Source organism: Theropithecus gelada, chromosome 8 (genome assembly GCF_003255815.1).
Source record: "Theropithecus gelada isolate Dixy chromosome 8, Tgel_1.0, whole genome shotgun sequence".
NCBI classification, from domain to species: domain Eukaryota; kingdom Metazoa; phylum Chordata; class Mammalia; order Primates; family Cercopithecidae; genus Theropithecus; species Theropithecus gelada.
In genome coordinates this window covers 93,603,000-93,625,130 of record NC_037676.1, presented here as the reverse complement: position 1 = coordinate 93,625,130, position 22,131 = coordinate 93,603,000, and the positions used below count along the sequence as shown (strand labels likewise).

General features: G+C 37.2%; 2 protein-coding genes and 1 pseudogene across 6 annotated transcripts in view; all 3 read right to left on the bottom strand.

Moving 5' to 3' along the window:
* Window positions 1-20,287, bottom strand: part of SLC26A7 (solute carrier family 26 member 7) — a 204,774-nt gene extending 184,487 nt beyond the window's left edge. For 2 of the 3 annotated variants that reach the window (XM_025394155.1, XM_025394153.1), the window contains exons 1-2: window positions 20,238-20,287; window positions 8,749-8,864 (exon numbers count right to left, since the gene is read on the bottom strand). The gene's annotated coding sequence lies outside the window, so the exon portion shown is untranslated. The remainder of the gene's footprint in view (window positions 1-8,748; window positions 8,865-20,237) is intronic. The other variant, XM_025394157.1, reaches the window with a different exon arrangement.
* The window catches only part of LRRC69 (leucine rich repeat containing 69), a 105,858-nt gene continuing 92,218 nt past the window's right edge, over window positions 8,492-22,131 (bottom strand). The window contains exon 4 of one of the 2 annotated variants that reach the window (XM_025394159.1): window positions 8,492-8,864. In XM_025394159.1, coding sequence (XP_025249944.1) covers window positions 8,754-8,864 — 111 coding nt within the window. In that variant the 3' untranslated portion in view covers window positions 8,492-8,753. The remainder of the gene's footprint in view (window positions 8,865-22,131) is intronic. The other variant, XM_025394158.1, reaches the window with a different exon arrangement.
* On the bottom strand, window positions 17,317-22,054 carry LOC112629786 (annotated as a pseudogene). The gene is made up of 2 exons (XR_003120754.1): window positions 22,031-22,054; window positions 17,317-18,548 (listed from the first exon to the last, which is right to left on the bottom strand). The product of XR_003120754.1 is annotated as a nucleotide triphosphate diphosphatase NUDT15 pseudogene (transcript).

The window sequence follows — 22,131 nt, the reverse complement described above, 5'->3', positions numbered from 1 at the left end:
CAAATAAAAAAATTAAGCCCAGCTTCATTAAAAACTTTCTTGGTAATATCCATTAATAAATATATTAAGAAAGAAAACAATGCTTTTTAACATAAAAGTCCTAAAATAGCTATTATACACAATGGTTTATTGCTTTGATTATAGAAAAATAGTATCAATGCTTTAGCTAGATTTAGCAACTCTTTATCCACTGAATTCAACTAACACCATTGTGAAAAGTTGTTAGTAATATTGAATAATTAAATGGAGAAAATCCATTTGGATTGCATTTACAAATAAGATACACAAATATAAAGAATCAGAGACCACACTTGAATTATTCTTAATAACTGAGGACATAAATAGAATTCATTAATAATCCTAAAATAATATATATTCTTCTGTTTGAAGCTACTCCCCCACAACATAGATGTTAAGAGTTTATAACAAACAGTAAAAGAAACTTGAGTTTCTCTTTTTTATTCTCTGAGGCAAATGTGAGTGAAAAACAAAAATTCCAAAGAGCAGCCACAGAAGAGACAAAAAAGGAAAAAATTGAAGCTAGATAATTCACAAGAAGTTATTTCTCTAGTTGCTTTAACTTCATCGGAATAAAAAAAGTTGGTTGTAATTGTTAGCAAATATTTTGCAGTTTCAGATTCCAAAAGGAGAGTTTCAGTTGGATTATAGATTGACAAGATAACCACTCTCTCATACACATACACATACATGTATATGTGGAGAGAGATTGATTATGTTTCTAATTTAATTAATCAGTGATTAAGAACATGAATTGACCCCACAGGGCAGAAGCAGATGCATCCTTCCAGAGTCTGGTTACCATGGTGACACTTGATACATGACCATGCAACCAGTAACACTAAATTTCCTGACATCAGAGTAATGAATTTTGTTAGCACACATTTAGCTTGGGCTTTTAGCTTTTTAAATATTCAACTGATTGCTATCCATTATATCCATAGGACTCACTCATTCACTTGCTTCAGATCTCTGATCAAATATTACCTTATCTGATTCAGGCCCTATATAAAAAGTATTCCCATAATTCTCTATCTTCTGGATACTCTTTTACTTCACCAAAGTACTTATCGTTATATTGTTAGCCCGTTGTTTACTGTTTGTCTCCCTCCATTAGAAAGTAAGTTTTATGAAAGCAAGGGCCCTGCCAGTTTTGTTCATGCCATATCATTAGAACAGTGCCCAGTAGATAGTAGCCCCTGGTTAATATTGGTCTAATAAGTGAATAAATGGGAAAATAACAATTTGTTAAGAAGAGGTAATCATAAGAAGCCATTATGTATATTAGCTTTTTAAAGACTTTCATGTTAAAAAGCATTGTTTTCATTCTTAACATATTTATTAGTGGAGATTACTGAGAAAATTTTAAATGAAGCTGGACTCCATTTTTCATTTGATAAAGCTTCTAAAATCTCCAAAATAACATTAGAAACTCTCATTAGTTTTTCTTCAGAAAATATCCCTTTGCATGTTCCTTGTTGTCTAGGTTATTTTCAGGACTACCACTATTAGAAAATAAATGTCTGGAAGTCATTTGAGGTTCTATTTTAGATGTCTTGAAATTGAGAAGCTTGGAAACACAGGTTAAAATGGAGAAACAGATTCAGACACTATTCACTGAGATGTGATAAATGAAGCTAAATGAAACTGGTGAGAGTAGAGATTCATTTGGTAAAGAAAAAGCGCTCAAAAAGAAGAAAATGGGACTGAGTAGAGAATCCTATGCAACACATGGTTTTGAGAGAAATATAGAAGAGGATTCTGTTAAAGGGATGGGGAAAAGGAATGGACCTCAGGCATATAATTCCAAGAGGCAGAAGACAGCCAATCAAGCCCAACCTTCCATGTAGTACCAGTCAGAGGAGGAGGAGCTGGACTGGGAGTAAGTCACTGATGTCCTCTGAAAGGCCAGTTGCCATGATATGGAGGAGCAGAAACCAGGTTGCAGTACCTTGGAATATGACAAGGACAGGAGTAGAAAGGAGAAGTTAGGGAGCCAACATTTTCTTTTGTGTCACCTGAGATAGATGGATGGATAAAATTTTCTCCCTAAGACCAAGATGGCACATACATTGTAGCTGAGATCATGGGGTTAAAAATGATAAACAAAACACTTTTCTAGGGGGCAGGGCCAAGATGGCTTACTAGAAGCAGCATGGTTCAGAAGCTCACATCAAAAAAAAAAAAAAAGAAGAACCATAATAAGCATGTAAATCCTTCACCGGCAACCAAGGTATCCAGGTTCTCTCATCAAAATTGACTAGAAGGCTGGCATGACCCACGGAGAGAAGGAAGAGCAGTGTGGTGCAGCGGCCCACCTGAGAGCCACATGAAGGGGAATCTCCTCCCCCACAGAAGGGAGGCAGTGAGTGAGTGCACTACTCAGCCGGGGAGACTGTGCTTTTTCCATGGAACTGTGCAATCCACAGATTGGAAGATCCCACTCGCAAACCCATGCACTGGGACCTAGCGTCCCAACCCTGGAACTCACAGATTCTTATAGCCTCTCAGCTGGAATCTCCTCCCAGGAGGAGGAGCAACCAGCATCTGCTGCCACTGCCTGCTGTCTAAGCCATTTGAGTTCCCTGTGGGAGGGGCAGCAGCCAGCACTGGGACTCACAACTGCCTAACATGCTAAGCTCCCTAGGCAAGGGAAAGGCAGCCCCCATTTCTATAGCTCCAGGCTGCGCTTTCTCCCTGCTGGAGCCAGGGAGGCTGGATGGCTTGGTCCCAACTCTTGTCCCACAGCCCAACACACTGGCTGTGTCAGTCTATGGCCAGAGTGCCTCTTCAGGTCTAACCCTGACCCATGCTTCCTCAGTGGGTAGGGCTTCCCTGCAGGATCTCCAATAACTCCTGCCAGAGGCTCAGGGACAGAATTCGGATCTCCCTGGGCCTGAGCTCCTAAGGGGAGGGGTGGCTGCAGTCTCTAAGGACCAGCAGACTTAGCCTCTCCTCCTGGTAGTTCTGAGGAATCCGGACAACCTAGACAAGTGGATTTCCCCCCAGCAAAACACACCTTCTCCACCAAGGGACAAAGTGCTTTGTTAAATTAGTCCTGCGCCCCGTGCCAACTAACTGGGTGAGATCCTCCAACAGGGTTTGTCAGACACCCTATACAGGAGCAATTCTCCTGGCATCAAGGGTTGGGGCCTCTCGAGGTCAAAGGTCCCAGAAGAAGGAGGAAGCACCCATCTTTGCTGCTCTCCAGCCTCCTTGAGGCATGGGAGCGAATCAGATGAATAAGGCCTGAAGTGAACCCCCAGCCAACTGCAGCAGCCCTACAGAAGAGGGTCCTGACTACTGAAAGAAAATAAACAAGCAGAAAGTGACAACAACAGCATCATCATCATCAGCAACAACAAGTCCACCACAAAAACCCCATCCAAGAGTCAGCAGCCTCAAAGATTGAAACTAGACAAACTCATGAAGATGAGAATCAATGAAAAAATGCTGAAAACCCAAAAGGCCAGAGTGCCTCTTCTCCTTCAAATGATTGCAACATCTCTCCATCAAGGCCACAGAACTAGACGGAGGATCAGATGGATGAATTGACAGAAGTAGACTTCAGAAGATAGGTAATAAAAAACAACAATGAGCTAAAGAAGCATGTTCTAACCCAATGCAAAGAAGCTAAGAACCTTCATAAAAGGTTAGTGTAATTACTAACTAGAATAACCAGTTTAGAGAGCAACATAAAGGACCGGATGGAGCTAAAAAACACAGCACGAGAACTTCTTAAAGCATACACAAGTACCAACAGCCAATCAACCAAGCGGAAGAAAGGATATCAGAGTTTGAAGACCACCTGACTGAAATAAGACATGCAGGCAAGAATGGGGGAAAAAAGAATAAAACAGAACAAAGCCTCCAAGAAGTATGAGATTTCTTAAAAAGACCGAACGTATGATTGATTGGAGTACCAGAAGGAGATGGAGAATGGAAACAAGTTGGGAAACACACTTCAGAATATTATCCAGGAGAACTTCCCCAACCTAGCAAGACAGGCCAACTTACAAATTCAGGAAATACAGAGAAAACCATTGAGACACTCCATGAGAAGATTAACACAAAGACACATAATCATCATATTCTCCAAGGTCAAAGGAAAAACTGTTAAGGGCAGCCAGAGAGAAAGTCCAGGGCACCTTACAAAGGGAAGCGCATCAGTTCTTTGAAACCAATGAGAATGAGGAGACAATGTACCATAATCTCTGGGACACAGCTAAAGCAGTGTTAAGAGGGAAATTTATAACACTAAATGCCCACACCAGAAAGCTAGAAAGGTCTCAAATCGGCATCCTAACATCACAATTAAAAGAGCTAGAGAAGCAAGAGCAAACTAATCCAAAAGCTAGCATAAGACAAGAAAAAGCTAAGAGAAGAACTGAAGGAGTTAGAGACACAAAAAACCCTCCAAAAAATAAATGAATCCAGGAGCTGGTTTTCTGAAAAAATAATAAAAAGAAAAATAGACTGCTAGCTAGACTAATAAAGAACAGAGAGAAGAATCAAATAGACACAATAAATGTGATAAAGGGGATATCACCACTGACCCCACAGAAATACAAACTACCATCAGAGAATACTATAAACACCTCTACACAAATAAACTAGAAAATCTAGAAGAAATGGATAAATTCCTGGACATATACACCCTACTAAGACTAAACCAGAAAGAAGTCGAATCCCTGAATAGACCAATAACAAGTTCTGAAATTGAAGCAAAAAAAGTCCAGGACCAGATGGATTCACAGCTGAATTCTACCATAAATACAAAGAGGAGCTGGTACCATTCCTTCTGAAACTATTCCAAATAATTCAAAAGGAGGGACTCCTCACTCATTTTATGAAGCCAGCATCATCCTGATACCAAAACCAGGAAGAGACACAACAAAAAAAGAAAACTGATGAACATTGATGTGAAAATCCTCAGTAAAATACTAGCAAACTCAGTCCAGTAGCACATGAAAAAATTTATCCACCACAATCAAGTCAGCTTCATCCCTGGGATGCAAGGCTGGTTCAACATATACAAATCAATAAATGTAATCCATCACATAAACAGAACCAATGACAAAAAACAAATGACTATCTCAATATATGCAGAAAAGACCTTTGATAAAATTCAACATCCCTTCATGTTAAAAATTCTCAATAAACTAGGTATTGATGGAACATATCTAAAAATAATAAGACAAACCCACAGCAAATATCATATTGAATGGGCAAGAGCTGGAAGCATTCCCTTTGAAAACTGGTACAAGACAAGGATGCCTTCTCTCACCCCTCTTATTCAACATAGTATTGGAAGTTCTGGCTAGGGCAATCAGGCAAGAGAAAAAAATAAAGGGTATTCAAATAGGAAGAGAGGAAGTCAAATTGTCTCTGTTTGCAGAAGACATGATTTTATATTTAGAAAACCCCATCATCTCAGCCCAACTTCTTGAACTGATAAGCAACTTCAGCAGTCTCAGGGTACAAAATCAATGTGCAAAAATCACAAGCATCCCTATACACCAATAATACACAAGCAGAGAACCAAATCATGAGTGAACTCCCATTCACAATTGCTACAAAGAAGATAAAATATCTTGGAATACAATTTATAAGGGACATGAAAGCCCTCTTCAAGGAGAACTACAAACCACTGCTCAAGGAACTAAGAGAGGACACAAACAAATGGAAAAACATTCCATCCTCAGGAATAGGAAGAGTCAATATCATGAAAATGGCCACACTGCCCAAAGTAATTTATAGATTTGATGCTATTCCCATCAAACTACTACTGACATTCTTTACAGAATTAAAAAAAAAAAAACTTTTAAATTGCATATGGAATCACAGAAGACCCTGTACAGCCAAGACAATCATAAGCAAAAAGAACAAAGCTGCAGGCATCATGCTACCTGACTTCAAACTATACTACAAGGCTACAGTAATCAAAACAGCATCGTACTGGTGCCAAAACAGACAGACCGACCAATGGAGCAGAACAGAGACCTCAGAAATAATGCCACACATCTACAACCATCTGATCTTCGACAAACCTGAAAAAAAACAAGCAATGGGGCAAGATCTCCTATTCAAGTAAATTGTTCTGGGAAAACTGGCTAGCCATATGCAGAACACTGAAACTGGACCACTTCCTTACACCTTATACAAAAATTAACTCAAAATGGATTAAAGACTTAATGTAAGACCTAAAACCATAAAAACCCTAGAAGAAAACCTAGGTCATACCATTCAGGACACAGGTATGGGCAAAGACTTCATGACAAAATGGTATAAGCTATTGCAACAAAAGGCAAAATTGACAAATGGCATCTAATTAAACTAAAGAGCTTCTAGAAGCATAGCAAAGGAAACTATTATCAGAGTGAACAGGCAACCTACAGAATGGGAACAAAATATTTTGCAATCGACCCATCTGACAAAGGTATAATATCCAGAATTTACAAGGAACTTAAACAAATTCAAAAAAAGACCAACAACCCCATCAAAAAGTGGGCAAAAGATATGAACAGATGCTTCTCAAAAGAAGACATTTATGTGGACAACAAACATATGAAGAAAAGCTCAACATCACTGATCATCAGAGAAATGCAAATCAAAACTACAATGATATCATCTCACTCCACTTAGAATGGTGATTATTAAAAAGTCAGGAAACAATAGATGCTGGTAAGGCTGTGGAGAAATAGGAATGCTTTTACACTGTTGGTGAGTGTTCCACTGTTGGGAGTGTAAATTAGTTGAACCTTTCTGGAAGACAGTGTGGCGATTCCTCAAGGATCTAGAACCAGAAATACCATTTGACCCAGCAATCCCATTACTGGGTATACACCCAAAAGATTATAAATCATTCTACTATAAAGACACATGCACATGTATGTTTATTGTAGCACTATTTACAATAGCAAAGACATGGAACCAACCAAAATGCCCATCAATGCTAGACTGGGTAAAGAAAATGTGGTAGATATACATCATGGAATACTATGCAGTCATAAAAAATAATGAGATCATGTCCTTCGTAGGCACTTGTATGAAGCTGGAAGCCATCATCCTCAACAAACTAACACAGGAACAGAAAACCAAACACCACATGTTCTCACTCATAAGTGGGAGTTGAACGTTGAGAACACATGGACACAGAGAGGGGAACATTATATACCAGGACCTGTTTGAGGGTAGAGGATGAGGGGAGGAAACTTAGAGGATGGGTCAATAGGGGCAGCAAACCACCATGGCACACATATACCTATGTAACAAACCTGCATGTTCTGCATATGTATCCCAGTTTTGGTTTTTTTTTTTTAGAAGAAATAAAGAAAAAAAACAAAAACACTTTTTCAACAGCTTAGGTTATAAGAAATTATTTCCCTAATCAAAATCAATTTACTGAGCAATTTTCCCTCAAAATAAGCATGTAGACTTTACCCCTGTAATGCATTTTTGATGAGCTCCTATGTCTTTCATTTGTACTTGGTTTTTTATTTTTGTTTAAGCTGCATTCTTGGTTTATGGAGCCTTTAGAAAGTTACCTTGAGGCCCTACCTCTGTCTCAGTGGGGCCTGAACTCTGCTCTCTGGTTTGAGGATCTCTTTGTTGTGCTCCATTGATTTCATTTCTCAGTTATGCTAGATATGCTAGAGGCAACTCTGATGCATAAAGAACCTGAATTAAACTCACAAAAGGCCTTGCTAGGAAGGTAACCTGATAATAACTACCTGGAAGATGAGAGACTCCACTCAGCTTTCCACCAGAAGGACCATAGGTAGTGACAAGAAGAAATAGATTTCTGGTGGGGTTTAAATATAAAATTATAATGACATTTCTCACTTTTCTGAACATGCAGCAGCTTTATCTAAGTCTATCCTGTGGTTCTCACACTAGAGCATGCAAAGAGATCACGTGGAGGGTTTGTTAAAATAGCAATTGCTGGGCCACACTCCCCAAGTTTCTAATTCAGTGGTTCTGGAATGGAGCCAGATAATTTGTATTTCTAACACGTTCTCAACTGATGTGGATGGTGCTGAATAGAACACACTTCCAAGAACCACTGGTCTGTGCAAAGCATACCACATATTTTCATAACTTATTTTTCTACTTTTCTGTTGTCCTTCAAAGAAAATGAGCAAAATTCTCATTTCTGCACTACTGCCTCGGCAGTTTGTCATGTAAAATTTTTTTAAAAAGAGAAAAAAAATTAAAAACAGTCACAAAGTGATATTACAGGTTACCAAACCAAAGTTTCCAGGCTCTACTCATTTTTTGTGTGAAGATCAATAGATATTAGTGCTTCAGATGAAATCACACAAATGTAATATGACTATCTAGCACAAAACAGTGATTCCTTTTCAATTGCAAAACATTCATAAAATAAATACTTTTCCCCATCAAAGTCTCTTAATACTCACCTAGAAAAAGAGGAGTGGTAGTCATAAAATAGCAGGAAAAAAATAACTCACTTGCCACACAAATCTTTATTTTTCAATTTTTTTTTTTTTACTTTTTTTAAGCCAAAAAAAGCACACCTAGAATCTAAGCAAGCTAAAGGCAGATTGTAGTGCTTAGATTGGGAACATCATAATGGAATTATTTTTCTTCCTTTATTTAATACGTTGACAAAGAGAACAGGCACAGCATAGTATCCTAAGTAGGGCATAATCTGTGTATGCAGAGCTGACAGGGCAAGTTGAGTGAGGCTATGAAGGAGCACCTCACCTGTTCTAAACCTGAGCAATTCCAAAGAGGTTAGGGTCACGTTGAGTAAAACATTTGTAAGAACAAATTAACACTCGGAGAGGCACCAGCTGCAGATTCTTGCTTATCTTCCAGTCCTAAAAAGTAAAGATTAAAAATAAAATTTAGTCAGTGTTCAATAAATATTTTTCATTAAAATAAATATTTGCTTTCTCAGAGGTTTCAGAACATTGATTTCTAAAGGACGCACTATTCTATTTATGCTTGATTTGCTCTTTTCTCACACATAAAAACGCAAACTTAACTAGCTAAGAAAGTCATACTCAAATGCTAAACAAAATCCAAATGATGAAAGATCATGTGTGCTTTTATTCAAACATGTCATTATGTAGTCTAACCATAAAGTGTTTGAAATGAAGGTGAAAAAATGATACAGAATCTATACAAACCTGACTTTTGTCCTTCAGGGGTATTAAATTGATCAATCAGCAAATATTTACTGAACTTCCTAATGGGCATCTTGGTTTTACCTGCCCAGCATGTAGTTCCCATGGAAATTAATCTTCCTAAAATTCCTTGTTCACTGTCTGCATTATTCATTAAGATCTTCACTGGCTAGGTCTCAAGCAAGTTGCCTAATACATGAATTAAATTTTTGTACTTCAAATATTTCTAATCTTACTTCTTAGTGTACAAAATAAGCAGTCAAAACCCTGTTAGCCAATTTAGTGTACATATATTGACCATTTATGTTTGAAATAATGGTAACCTCAAAAGCTTACCATTTCTATGTTTTATAATCATCTTCCGAAATCAACACAGCTCTCAGTGAGAGAATCCAAAAGACTCCCACAACTGGTAACTAGGAAATATTTAATTGGTTGATAATGCTACTTAGTTTTACCATGAAACCATTTGGCCAATACCATCACAACCCACAATGAGAAATTTGATGGCTGTTCTGTTCACTCTTCCACAAAAGAACTCTTAGATCCTATTGAAAGGTTCAAACAGGTAAGCACAGTTATTAATCCACCCTTGAGACAGTAACAGCCTTTTAACCCTGGTGATATATCAGCAGGGAGCCAAAGTCATAAGTCATATCCCCTTCACACCCATCTCCAACAGTGGCTGTGAAGCACTTAGAGGATACACAGCACTATCCTAACTGTAAAATATTTTGGATGAAGGTGAAAAATGGTACAGAATATCTACAAACCTGACTTCTTTTTTTTTTTTTTAATTTATTTATTATTATTATACTTTAAGTTGTAGGGTACATGTGCATAACGTGCAGGTACAAACCTGACTTCTTTCCTACAAAGATATTAATTCATCAATCAGCAAACAGGTACTGAACTCCTCAGTGGATGTCTTGGTTTTTCCTGTCTGGGATCCATTTCCCATTGTACTGGCACAAAAGTCCTGTTTTTCCTTTGGGCAACTACCACTCCTCCAATCTCAGTGTATATGCTGGGGGAGTGAGAGAGCAACTTTTCTCACTCCCTGGCTCAGTATATGACCAAGCAACTCAGGCCCAGGCAATGACTCAATTGCTTCCCTCTGACAATGGTGATTATTCTCGGGTAAGCACATAATGCAAGACAGTCCAAGGAAGCCAATGAACATCAGCCCCAGGACTTTCTCTGCATCTATTGAGAGAAGGAAGCTCTCCCTTTACTCCCAAAAGACACAATTTAGGCAGCTGCTACTGGAAAACAAAGCCAAAACAAAGGAATGCAGAGATAATAAATAAAGGACAGATTCCCATTGATAAATTTGGAAAACTAATTTAGACATGACAAAATCTTCAACTAGATTCATCCCTGGACCTTGTTCACTGCTTAAGTTGGTGTATGAGTTGGGTTTCTTTAACTTGCAACCAAGAGTCCTGACAAATTATAATCTACCTAAAATCTGCACAACATTAGGCAAAGTGTCAGGCTACAAAGATATACGCAAACAATCCCTGCCTCTTAGCATCTAGTTGGAATCTTAGCATCTAGTTGGAAAGACAATAATCATACACACACACACACACACAAATAGAAACATATGGCTCAGTCCAAAGATAGGTTCTACATGAATGCAGAGAAAGGAGATACCATAGGCTGCATATTAAGCAAGATTTCACAATATAAGAAAAAGGTGAGCTGGGTTTTGAAAGTTGACTAGAATGTATCTGCCTGGGGAGAAACCAAAAGGACATTTCAGGAAGGGTGAACTATGAGAGCATAAATTCGAGAATGTGCACATTGTATTGGAGAAACAATACAGTATAAACTATAAATAGGCCATAAAATGTTAAATCACGGAATATCAACAATACATTAGTCAAGAAGTAAAAAGATTTCATAAGTATTTTTGAATGACAGACACATATAATATTTCAAATCTACTCTATAAGATATAATATTGATTCCCTAACTAGATTATAATGATAATGATTAAGTGATGAAATTGTGGTTGGAGAACAAATGACAAAAGACAGAGACTAAATATGATCTTTTCCTTTTCCATATACTAGACAACCATCTCACCCAACCAGTTCATCCTGCCTACTTCTGTAACATATCTCAGCCAGAATTAAAGAACTATGGAAAATAAACTGTGCTACATACATTTTCCTCAGCTCCTATTTAAGAAACCCGAACAAAAAATAGAGCCAGGAACCAACAGGAGGAAGTTGGAGAAAGAAACAAATATAAACTAAGGAAACAAGTTAGACATCTGATTTGCTTTGTCCAGTTTCTTCATGAGGTGAAAAGTTTATAATAGAAAGTATTAAAGGCATTTTCTATTTCCAGTGTGGTTTTAGCCATTTCCCTCGTGTCATTAAGACATTGCATGGGCAGAGTTTAGGTTGGCTCTTATTGCAAGCAGGAATGCAAAGTGTCTGTGTCCCTCTTTCCCCTTCTTGGGGGAAACATTGTTTAGTTAATTAGAATAAAATGAATATTTTGGTGAGATTTTTAGATTGAGATTGATATTTTAGATTAGATTGAGATTTTTAATGAAAGGCCCATTGTTAGTTGTATAGTGAACATGAAACTTTGAAGTTGATTATTCTCTAACTTAATAATTTCTATTTCTTATACAATATTTTTCAGGGCTATGAATTGTTTTCTAGAAACTTAACTGAGAAAAACAACTCAGCATAATTCCTCGGTATTATACTTTTCCATCTAGATTAATAATCTCTAGTAATGTTTGCATGACATGAAATTCTCGTACCACCTTACCACTTGCTGCCCTTTTAAATTTGTATTTCTATTTGTGGCATCATTGCAACTGTATCTACTGGTACGACATATGTCCATTTGAAATGAGCATGTTACAAAGGAATAAAGACACTCCCTGTTATAGAAGACCTCTCTTCACAAACCTCAATTAACAAAAACTCATGATTTTGTCAAAGACAAATACTGCTTTTGTCATTGTTTATAGATAGAAATCAAAACACTCAATGAAATATCCTTTCTGTCAAGTCAAGGTCAGTGAATAGGAAAAGGAGTTGGTCTGTGATTATATATGCTTTTATTTTGAAAAAAATATCATTCTAGCAAAAAGCTTCAAAAAGTGAAATGCTATAATACAGTTTACTTTTTCACTCATTAATATTTGCATTATTTTCTAAAGCAAACAAACACATGATTATATTCTCTACATATTTTTTAAAAAGTAGTTTTCCACTTTAAATTCAAATATCACTCTTTGCTAAGTTTTATGTTTGTTGAGTGGTAGAATTGAGAAATTTTTTAAAATCATTCAATGTAATTGGTAACCATCACTGCCATATTTTAAACTTTGAGAAATTAAAAATTATTGCAATATATATTTATATGGCACAGTAAAAAGTTTGGATAAGATTTCAATATTACATGAAGCACAAGGAATAGAAAAATAGCATAACATGGTTTCCTGTTTTCTCAGGAAAAGGTATCTCGGTAGGCAAAATAATGTCCCCTCCAAAGATGTCCACATCCTAATTCCTAAAATCCATGAATATGCATGTCATCTCACATAGCAATAGGGACATTGCAGGTTGGGTTAAATTAAGGACCTTGAGGTAAGAAATTTATCCTGGACTATCCAGGTGGGCCCCATGTAATCACAAGAGTTGTTAAAGTGGAAGACAGAGACAGAAGAGAAGGTCCAAGTGAGGTGATATGAGAAGGCCCAGATCTGCCAATACTGACTTTGAAGATGGAAGAAAGGAACCATGAGCCAAGGGATATGGGGGGCCTCTAGAAGCTGTCAAGGGCCAGAAAATGGTTCTCCCCAGGAGCCTCCAGATGGAAACCCAGTCTGCAAAATCTTGATTTTTGCCCAGTGAGACCCATGTTTAATTTCTGATCTACTTGACTGTAAAAAATATATATATACATTTCTGCCAAGTCACCAAGTTTTGGGGAATTTGTTAACAGCTTCAATGGAAAACTAATACTGTTATCATGTTCCAAATTAGCAGGACCTGAAAAGCATAACAATGGCAGCCCTCCCTGCTTATGGAATCAAGACATTTTCATGCTGGAAGAGACTGGTCTAACCCCTTCATTGTCCAAGTAAGGAAATTAGTCCTGATATAGTAAGAAGGTAGATGGTTTACCTTAGGCCTCATATTTCAACGTAGAGACAAGATTAGAATCTAAGTTCACTAAATTATAGATTAGTGTTAGTCATTGTATGATTCCCAGGCTTTTTCATTAATGAGGATTTCTATTATAGTTTAATAGCAACTACAGAATGGTTTAGAAGAACGAATAGTTGTTGGAAAGTGCACATGTTTTCAAATAACATACTGAAGAAGTACATTTCTTTTCTATGCCAATCTGTCTCCAACTAAGGGTTAAACATATTCACTTGAATTATCCAGGCATCACTTGAAACTCAACATGTCTAAGATAAAACTTGGGGTCTTGCCTTCCAAACCAGCTCCCTTCTGGACTCCTCTTTCTCCTTCATACCCCTCAGAGGTTTCCCATGCTCAATCAATCAACGATTTACATTGTCCTTCCTTCCTTATGATACTTTCCTTCCTTGCATTTCCACCATCACACCTTACACCCACAGTAGGCAACCACTCTAACTGGCCTCTTATCTTCAGCTTCTCTTCTCTTCAAACTTCAATTAAGCCAGCACACTATTGCCAAGTGACTCTTTCTAAAACACACCTTTATCACCAGCTTTCCCCCACATGTTCAGTAGGGTTTCATTTTCAATCAAGATCAAGTTTAAACCCCTTACTTAGTCTAATCCTTTGATAGGTTCATGGCATGTGACCTCAATTTTTTAATAATGTCTCCTCCGGCCACTCCTATCCACAAACCAACCAAACTGATTCACTGCCCTATGAACATGATTTATTCTCCTCCCTACCATTCTCTTCTCCTAAAATGTCCTCTTTGCTGTCTTCTCCATGTATCTGAATTCCACCTATTTCAAGGCTATATACAAGTCCCAGCGTCTTTCTGGGCTCTTCCCAGACCAGACAACCTACAGTGATCTCATCTTCCGCTTTGAATCCTAAAGTAATTGGTCTCTATCACTCATTTAACATCTAGATTTTATTGCTAATATCTTTTACATCTTTAGCATTTAAATTCAGATTTTAAACCATTTGGGACAGACTAGGTCCCCTACTTATTTGCATTGTACTTAGCATTCAGTTCCCTGTTTAAAGCAGGCCCTCAAAAATTTATGGAATGACTAAATATAATTTGTCACTGCCATGCCACGGTGATAAGTGACATGAGCACTGCTCTGAAGTTAACTACTCCATTTAGCAAGGGTAGCCATACATTGGGATTTGCCAAGGACAGTCCTGTTTCCTGTTGTTTTTCTAGCTACTAATAAAATCCACTTTTACTCTCAAAAGCATCTTGGCTTAGATGATACATTATATGGTCATTCCACCCTCAGGGCCATTTGGACTGTGATAAGAACAGAAACCACAAAGAAAATCCCGTCGTGTTCCAGCCAGCCAGCCAGCTAAGCAGCATTCCCTCCCCGACACAGTGGTCCTGCTCTCCCACAGCACCCTCTGCATAATCAATATCCTCTGAATTTCACAAGGAATGTTCAACATTTTGATGATATACAGCTTCAGAAAACTAAACTAAAGCTGAATACAATTTAAGATTATTTAGAAGAAAGAAAATTGTAGATACAGAATACTACTGTGACTCTATCCAGCAGTTTAAGAACAAAAGAGAGAGTTCTCTGAAAGGGTAAGAGTATTCGAGGAGTTCTCATAGGAGCAAAAGTAATCAAGACACAGTGTATGAGCTCATTTATGCTCTAATTATTTTGCTATTTTTGGAATAAAACAATAAGAAATATATATCCATTTTAATTTTTCTAAACAATAAATACTTATGACTTTCATGGCTGTTTAGAATTAGAAATGTAATGCTTTTTGATCCTCTTAGTACCTAATGTATGTTAACTTGACCAACCATGGCATAAATGTTTTAAAACCTACATTCATTTTCACAGCTGACTGGTTGAAATGATCAGTTTCATAAATGAATGTCAGTGGTATCTTAACAGTAATAACCTTTTACTGCAAAGTAGGATTTTACTTTGTAAGTAATGAGTAAAATTATTAAATGTAATCCTATGTTTCATTACTGGCAGCTTGTCATAAAAAAGGAATTAAAGTTACAAATTTTCATTTATTTTCATAAAGTAGATGAACGTTTTTTGCTCATGTATAGGGAGACCTACTCAGTCTAATCTCTTTTGAGGGTAGTTTTAATTACATTACATCATTTAACACAGGGTTGAGAGTTCATGTTCCAAACCATTCCCTCCCTAAATTATTCAACTTTAAAGGAATCTGGGGAAATGTTAAGTTCAACTAACGAGACTATAAGAAATGAAAACTATTAAATGCATGTCTTGGGTACAGGATCACTCAAGTGTCTGGAAAGAATTTTATGAGACTATTTAGGTTACGTCTAAGTCATTGTTCAAATACAGGCAAAGTTAGTACTAACTAAAAAGGATAATTTTTTGTTGCTATTTCAAAGATTTATATCATTAGTAGCTAATATTGAAATATCAACTACCTTTAAATTATTGATCATTTTGTAATTGCTAAGGACTAACTCAACTTTGATGGCAGAACTATAGCATTTAGAAAAAGACAAAGGCATCTGGAGAAATTATGATCAAGGTTGATATTTGAGACTGAATAAAATTGTTTGACTATTTTCCAATCCTCATCTCATTATTTCATAAAGCAAGCATGACATAATTTTACATTCACCTGAATAGAAGCAATTATAATTTGATATTTGGTTGTTCTGTGTTTTATGTTGAGAATAAAGACCCATTTATCATCCAGTGTCTCCCTCCTTTGAGTGTAAACCCCGTAAGAAGCAGAACATTGGGTAAAGCACAACAGGGGCAACCAGACGTTGGCATTATCAAATATGTTCTCCCTTCCTGATAAAGCATTTGCTATAAAGGTCAGCAGTCTCTAAGTTTAGTTTCTGAAGAGATAATTAACAAATTAAAAAATTTTTAACAGAAAGAAAGGCTTCCAGGCAAACTATTTTTTTTTGTATAATTGCTGTCTACTTAACATAAAAATCTAGAGCTATATAAAAGCAATTGTTTACCAGTGTGGTTAATCTGATTATCATCCCCAAGTATTCTGTGCATGTTTTCACTTTGTTTCAACTCTGGAAACATGAAACTTAAAAATGGCATTTAATTTTTTTTAATTGCTAATATCTAGTAATATATATTTAAATCTCAATTTTCTTTATCAATTTTTAAATATGTTAAGCATCCTTAAATTTATTTAGCATGATTAACCAGCTGTACACATTTATTCTAATTCCATTGTCATATACTTTTTTACTATCATATACTTACTAAATATTATTAGTTTAATGATTTTTATAAGGCTAGAATCAATGTTTTTTTCTTAAAATTTTTATTAATCATTTACAAGTAACAAAAACCCATTATGTATAAACACATAAATAACATTTTTGACAAATAGCTATTTTTATTTTTTTCACATATTAAAACCCACTAAAAAATAACCATTTTTCTAACCACCAACAACAAAAATCATTAGTGAGAAGAGTACTGCTGCTTTACATTTTTCCAAATCTCTTCAATGTCTGATGACAGACGAAAGCTGGATTCTCATATCTGCTTTTGCATTCAGTCTTTTACAATATCACACCAGATAGCCTCTCAAAAACTCCTCTGCACACTCATGAAAAAAATGAGTGAAAAAGATAAATGATGGCCAGGCGTGGTGGCTCACACCTGTAAGTATTTTGGGAGGCTGAGGTGGGCAGATCACTTGAGCTCCAGAGTTCCAGACCAGCCTGGCCAACATGGTGAAACCCCGTCTCCACTACAAATACAAAAATTAGCCAGGTGTAGTAGTGGGTGCCTGTAATCCCAGCTACTCAGGAAGCTGAGGTAGGAGAATTGCTTGAACCCAAGAGATGGAGGCTGCAATGAACTGAGATCGTGTCACTGCAACAGAGCAAGACTACTTCTCAAACAAAAAAAAGGAAAAACTATAAATGATGAAATGATGTCTAAATGTTATAAAAACAGCTTTGACCTAGAATACCCTTGAAAGGCTCTTGAGGACCCCCGACCACACTTTGAGAACCAATGCTCTAGACGAATCTCTTCATTTTACGTATAAGGACCCTGGACCTCAGAGAGAGTAAGTGAGAAACTCAACATCACACAGCCTGTTAATAGGAGGATACAGACATTAGATGGTTTGTCTCATTTCTCTTGGTTTAGGTTCTCAATTGGAAACCTGGGAAATACACCCTAATGACCTGTCCTATTCCCTGTAAGTTGCAAAGATTGTCACAATATATTTATTACCCTCTCCCCAACATTTCTTTAATAAAAGAGGTAATCAACAAATTTGGTAAATTTTGCAACAGGCATACTGTGTTTGAACCTAAACTACAATATTTGAATTCAGGTCTCTATTTGAACAGAAACACTAATGCAAATTCGACTGCATCCTACTCCATGCAAGCTAGTAATGACAAACTGTACAGTAAATATCATAGGTAAATATGGAAAGCAGATTACCCATAATATCAGTATATATCATATATGCTGTGTCTGGAATACAATTCAATGACATATTTCAGAAAAATTTTCTCAAGTACGGGCTGAAAGGGTGGTGGATACATTAAGAGATTGCAAATAAATTGGCAATCATAAGATCTTTTTTAGATAAAATGGAGTTGTTCTGAAATGTAGACATTTTTCATTCCCTAACCAGACCTTATTCTTGTGTTTTTAAAGAAAACCAAGAAATCTTCTCGGCCACCTAGAGATGATTTCCTTTGTATATCTTCTTTAAATGGATCATAGCATTGTTCTTTTAAACAACACAGTCCCCAGAAAAGCTGGTCCAGAGGAGGAAATTCTTCCCAAGGAACCCACTCCCAACTTTCATTTTTTTCAGGTTCTACATTCTTTGGTTCTGAATCATGAGTCACATCCACTTCTCCTTTCATTAATACAGTAACGTAATGGTAATTCTCCTTCTCAATGAAAGAATTCACAACTGAGGCAAAGCGAACATTTTTCAGGTGAAAAGCTGCTTCTTCCCAGATTTCCCTTTGGGCACATTCTTCCCAGGTCTCACCGAACTCCAAATGACCTCCAGGGAGTTGGAAACTGCTGGCTCCAACCAAGCCTTTCCTCTTCCCCAGGAGGACGCAACGCGGATGCTTGCAGCTGGTCACCACCACTCCGACTCTGACTCTGGGCCGCGGCCCCCGTGGCTCTGCACTGTCTAAAATCAATGGCTTTTACAAAGCAAAACTATTTTCCTTTAAAAGTTTTTTCTTGTTATGATTTTCTGACACTCCCATGCCTTCTGCCTATCAATATATCTACATGTGTAAGTCTACGTTTTGAGTTATTTTCCCTTAGTGCTTGAAAATAGTATGCCATTGTTTTTTCTGGCATCTATTAGTGTCAGTGAGAAATCTGATGTCAGTTCATTGCTGCTTCTTTGTAAGTGATCTATCTTTTCTTAACATTTCATCTTTAGCTCTTAATAGTTAAACTTTGGTGGTATATAGTTTTACCAAAATGTGTCTATGTATGGATTTGTTCTTGTTTGTTGTGCTTGGCACTCAAAGTGCTTTTTCAATCTGAAATTGTCTTTTTTCAATATTTGAACATTTTCTGCCATTAGCTAGGACATTCAAAGGGTGTAGATCCTAGCTAATGGGTTTTTCTTTTAACCATTATATCTTTAATTCATGCTATATTCTTATGCCATTATGTTGATGTTTTTATAATGCCCTCAGTCATATTTAATTTATAAAAATGTATTCTCTTTTAATTTTTAAAGTGAAATTATATAGATATCAATTCTCCTTATTTTCCTACTCTTGCTTCCAAGTTTGTTGTTTCCTCAGTGATGATTGATGTTAACCTGTGTGTGTGTGTGTGTGTATGTCTGTGTGTGTCTCTGTGTGTGCATGTCTGTGTTTAAAATCCTGTAAGAAAGTTCTATCTATCTGACCTGAATGGCCAGTGGTTCTATTTTCTACTCTGCAAGTCAGCAGAAGAAAAGCTTCATCTCTCTTTCACATGACAGTGTTTCAAACATACAAAGGTAGCTATTGGGAGTAATGGTATCATCATCAATCAATAAATTTATTTGTACTTTCTCTTATGATTCAAAATGAAAATGTGCATGTTCTCGTGCAGGAAAAAGAGACAGAAGGTAGTATTAGGAGGTGTCAGGTAAGCTAAAGTCCTAATTCTATTATTTGATAGATTTGAAATTTGTGAACAAATTACTTAACTTTGCTTAGTCTTAGTTACCTCAACTGTGAATAAAGACAATGAAAACCAAGTCATAAAGTTAATATGAGGACCAGAAACTCTATTACTTAAATGTCATCCCCTGAGGAAAGTTACCTCTAAGCCTCCACCAAAGTAATTGTTGGTTCTGTCTGCGACTCCATAGCATGGGTATATAATGCTTTATGATAAGGCTTCTAACATTACATTTTAATAGTCTGTGATTTCCTCAATGCCATGAACTGCATCTTACTCATCTTTGGATCCAGAAAGCTTAGCACAGTACCTTGCATATAGTACGAACTCAATAAAGATGTTCAAAGAAAAAAATATGGAAAAAGCATTTTGTAAGTGGAAAACCACTACCATTACCCATCTTCTAGTTGTTTAAAACCTTTCATATCTCCTCTTCTTGGTTTACTCATTCCCTTAAGATGATGGAATAGATAAGGCTCATCATGCAGTAACATTCTATTGAAAATTATATTAATTTTTTAAAGTAGCAGTACCTAATCACAGCATTAAACTTTTCCTGAATTGGTGTACAAGACAGACTAATATTACATCCTCCTTACTAGCTCTTTCCACAGCCTACAATCATGCACATATCTTCCCATTTTCAAAATCTTTCTTCAAGCCTTCCTCACCCTCCAAAGAATATTCTATAGCACTCCTACCTATTACAGCTACATTTCTTGGAGATTAGTCAAGACTTGCTGGTTTCACTTCTGTATTCTTACCAGGCTTTTTTTTTTTTTTTTTTTTTTTTTAGACATAGTTTCACTCTTGTTGCCCAGGCTGCAGTGCAAGTGCAATGGCATGATCTCGGCTCATTACAACCTTGCCTCCTGGGTTCAAGTGATTCTCCCACCTCCTCAGTCTCCCAAGTAGATGGGATTACAGGTGCCCACCACCATGCCTGGCTAAATTTTTTGTGTTTTTAGTAGAGATGAGGTTTCACCATGTTGGCCAGGCTGGTCTTGAATTCCTGACCTCAGGTGATCCAGCCACCTCAGCCTCCCAAAGTGCTGGGATTACAGGCATGAGCCACCACGCCTGGCCCCATCAGGCTTCTTACCAATGCAACCTGCTTCCAGCCCTGCCACTTAATGACACAAAGGACACCACCTTCCTCTTTTAATTTTTCAGTGCTATTTCTTCTCCTCAGCCCTGGATTTGTCAACTTGGCATCTGTAGTCAGCTCATTCTTGAGCCCATAATAGAGTAAGAGAGCAGCCAAAATTTTCTTACACCTAGAGAATAGTGTAGAAGTGGTTGAAAGAGAAGCAGCAAACAAAAGGGACTTCAACATCAGAACAAGAAGACACAGGGTACATGGAAGAAGAAGCATGACCAATGGGAAGTAGAAACCACCATGGAGCTTCGATCTAGATAGGAAGATCATACACCCAGAGGATGCCAACATGAAACAGGACATTGGCAGGACATATGGCTCCTACCGACTAATACCATGACACTACTTAAAAACTCCAAGAATTAGATAATATAGGGAGAACGGAGGGGAAGGAAATTCTAAGTGATCAAGATAAAACCTGAAATGAGTTAGGAAATCCTAAAATTACCACATAAGCCTTAAATTAACTAGGTAAATTTTCCAGTAGAATGGGGGCCCAAATAAAAGCTATGTTCAGCAGAAGAAAAAGCAAGAAAGCCCTGTTTATTGCGCATCTGTGTTTTATGGCTGAAGAATTCGTGCCACTCTCCCTGTTTTGCCTTTCTGCCCCTGATTGTTTCTTTTCATTCTCATTTGCTGACTCCTGCTTTTGCCACCTTTTAATAATATTGTCCTCCAAGGTTCTGTCCTTCTGGTCTTCTCACCCTACTGGGTAGATCTCCTTGGGTAATCTTCATTCCCAGAGCTTCAAGTGTCACACTTATATAAACAATCTTTAAATCCACACCACCAGGTCTAACCTCTCTTTGTCAAGCAAAAATGTCATTTTGCTAACCCCTACTTCAACAACTCTAAGTAGTTATCACGGGCTAAACTGCGTCACCCAAAAATCCATATATCTTAAACCTCAGTGTCTCCGAATGTCACTGTATTTGGAGATAGGGTCTTTAAAGTGGTACTTAGGTTAAAATGAAGTCAAGTAAAGAGAGCTCTAATCCAATATGACTGACTTCCTTATGAGAAGAGGAAATTTGGACACAGATATGTATCAAAGGAAGACTATGTGAAGACACAGGAAGGAACCAGCCATGTAGAAGGCAAAAAGAGAGGCTGCAGGAGAAGCCAACCCCTTCTGGCACCTTGCTCTCAGACTTCTAGCTTCCAGAATTGTTAATAAATCAATTCCTGTTGTGTAAGCCACCCAGTCTGTGATACTTTGTTATGCAGCCCCAGCAACTTATACACTAGCTTTTGAAATTAAGCTCAAACTTCACACACAAGAGTCATTGTAACCTCACACTGCTGTTCTCTCCAACTTCATCTCTCATACCTCACCTTCCGTGACTTCCCTGTACTCATTGTGCAATTTATATTTGCACAATATTACCTCTGCACAGGCAATGGCCTAGCCTGAAATGCCTATCCACTAGTTCTTT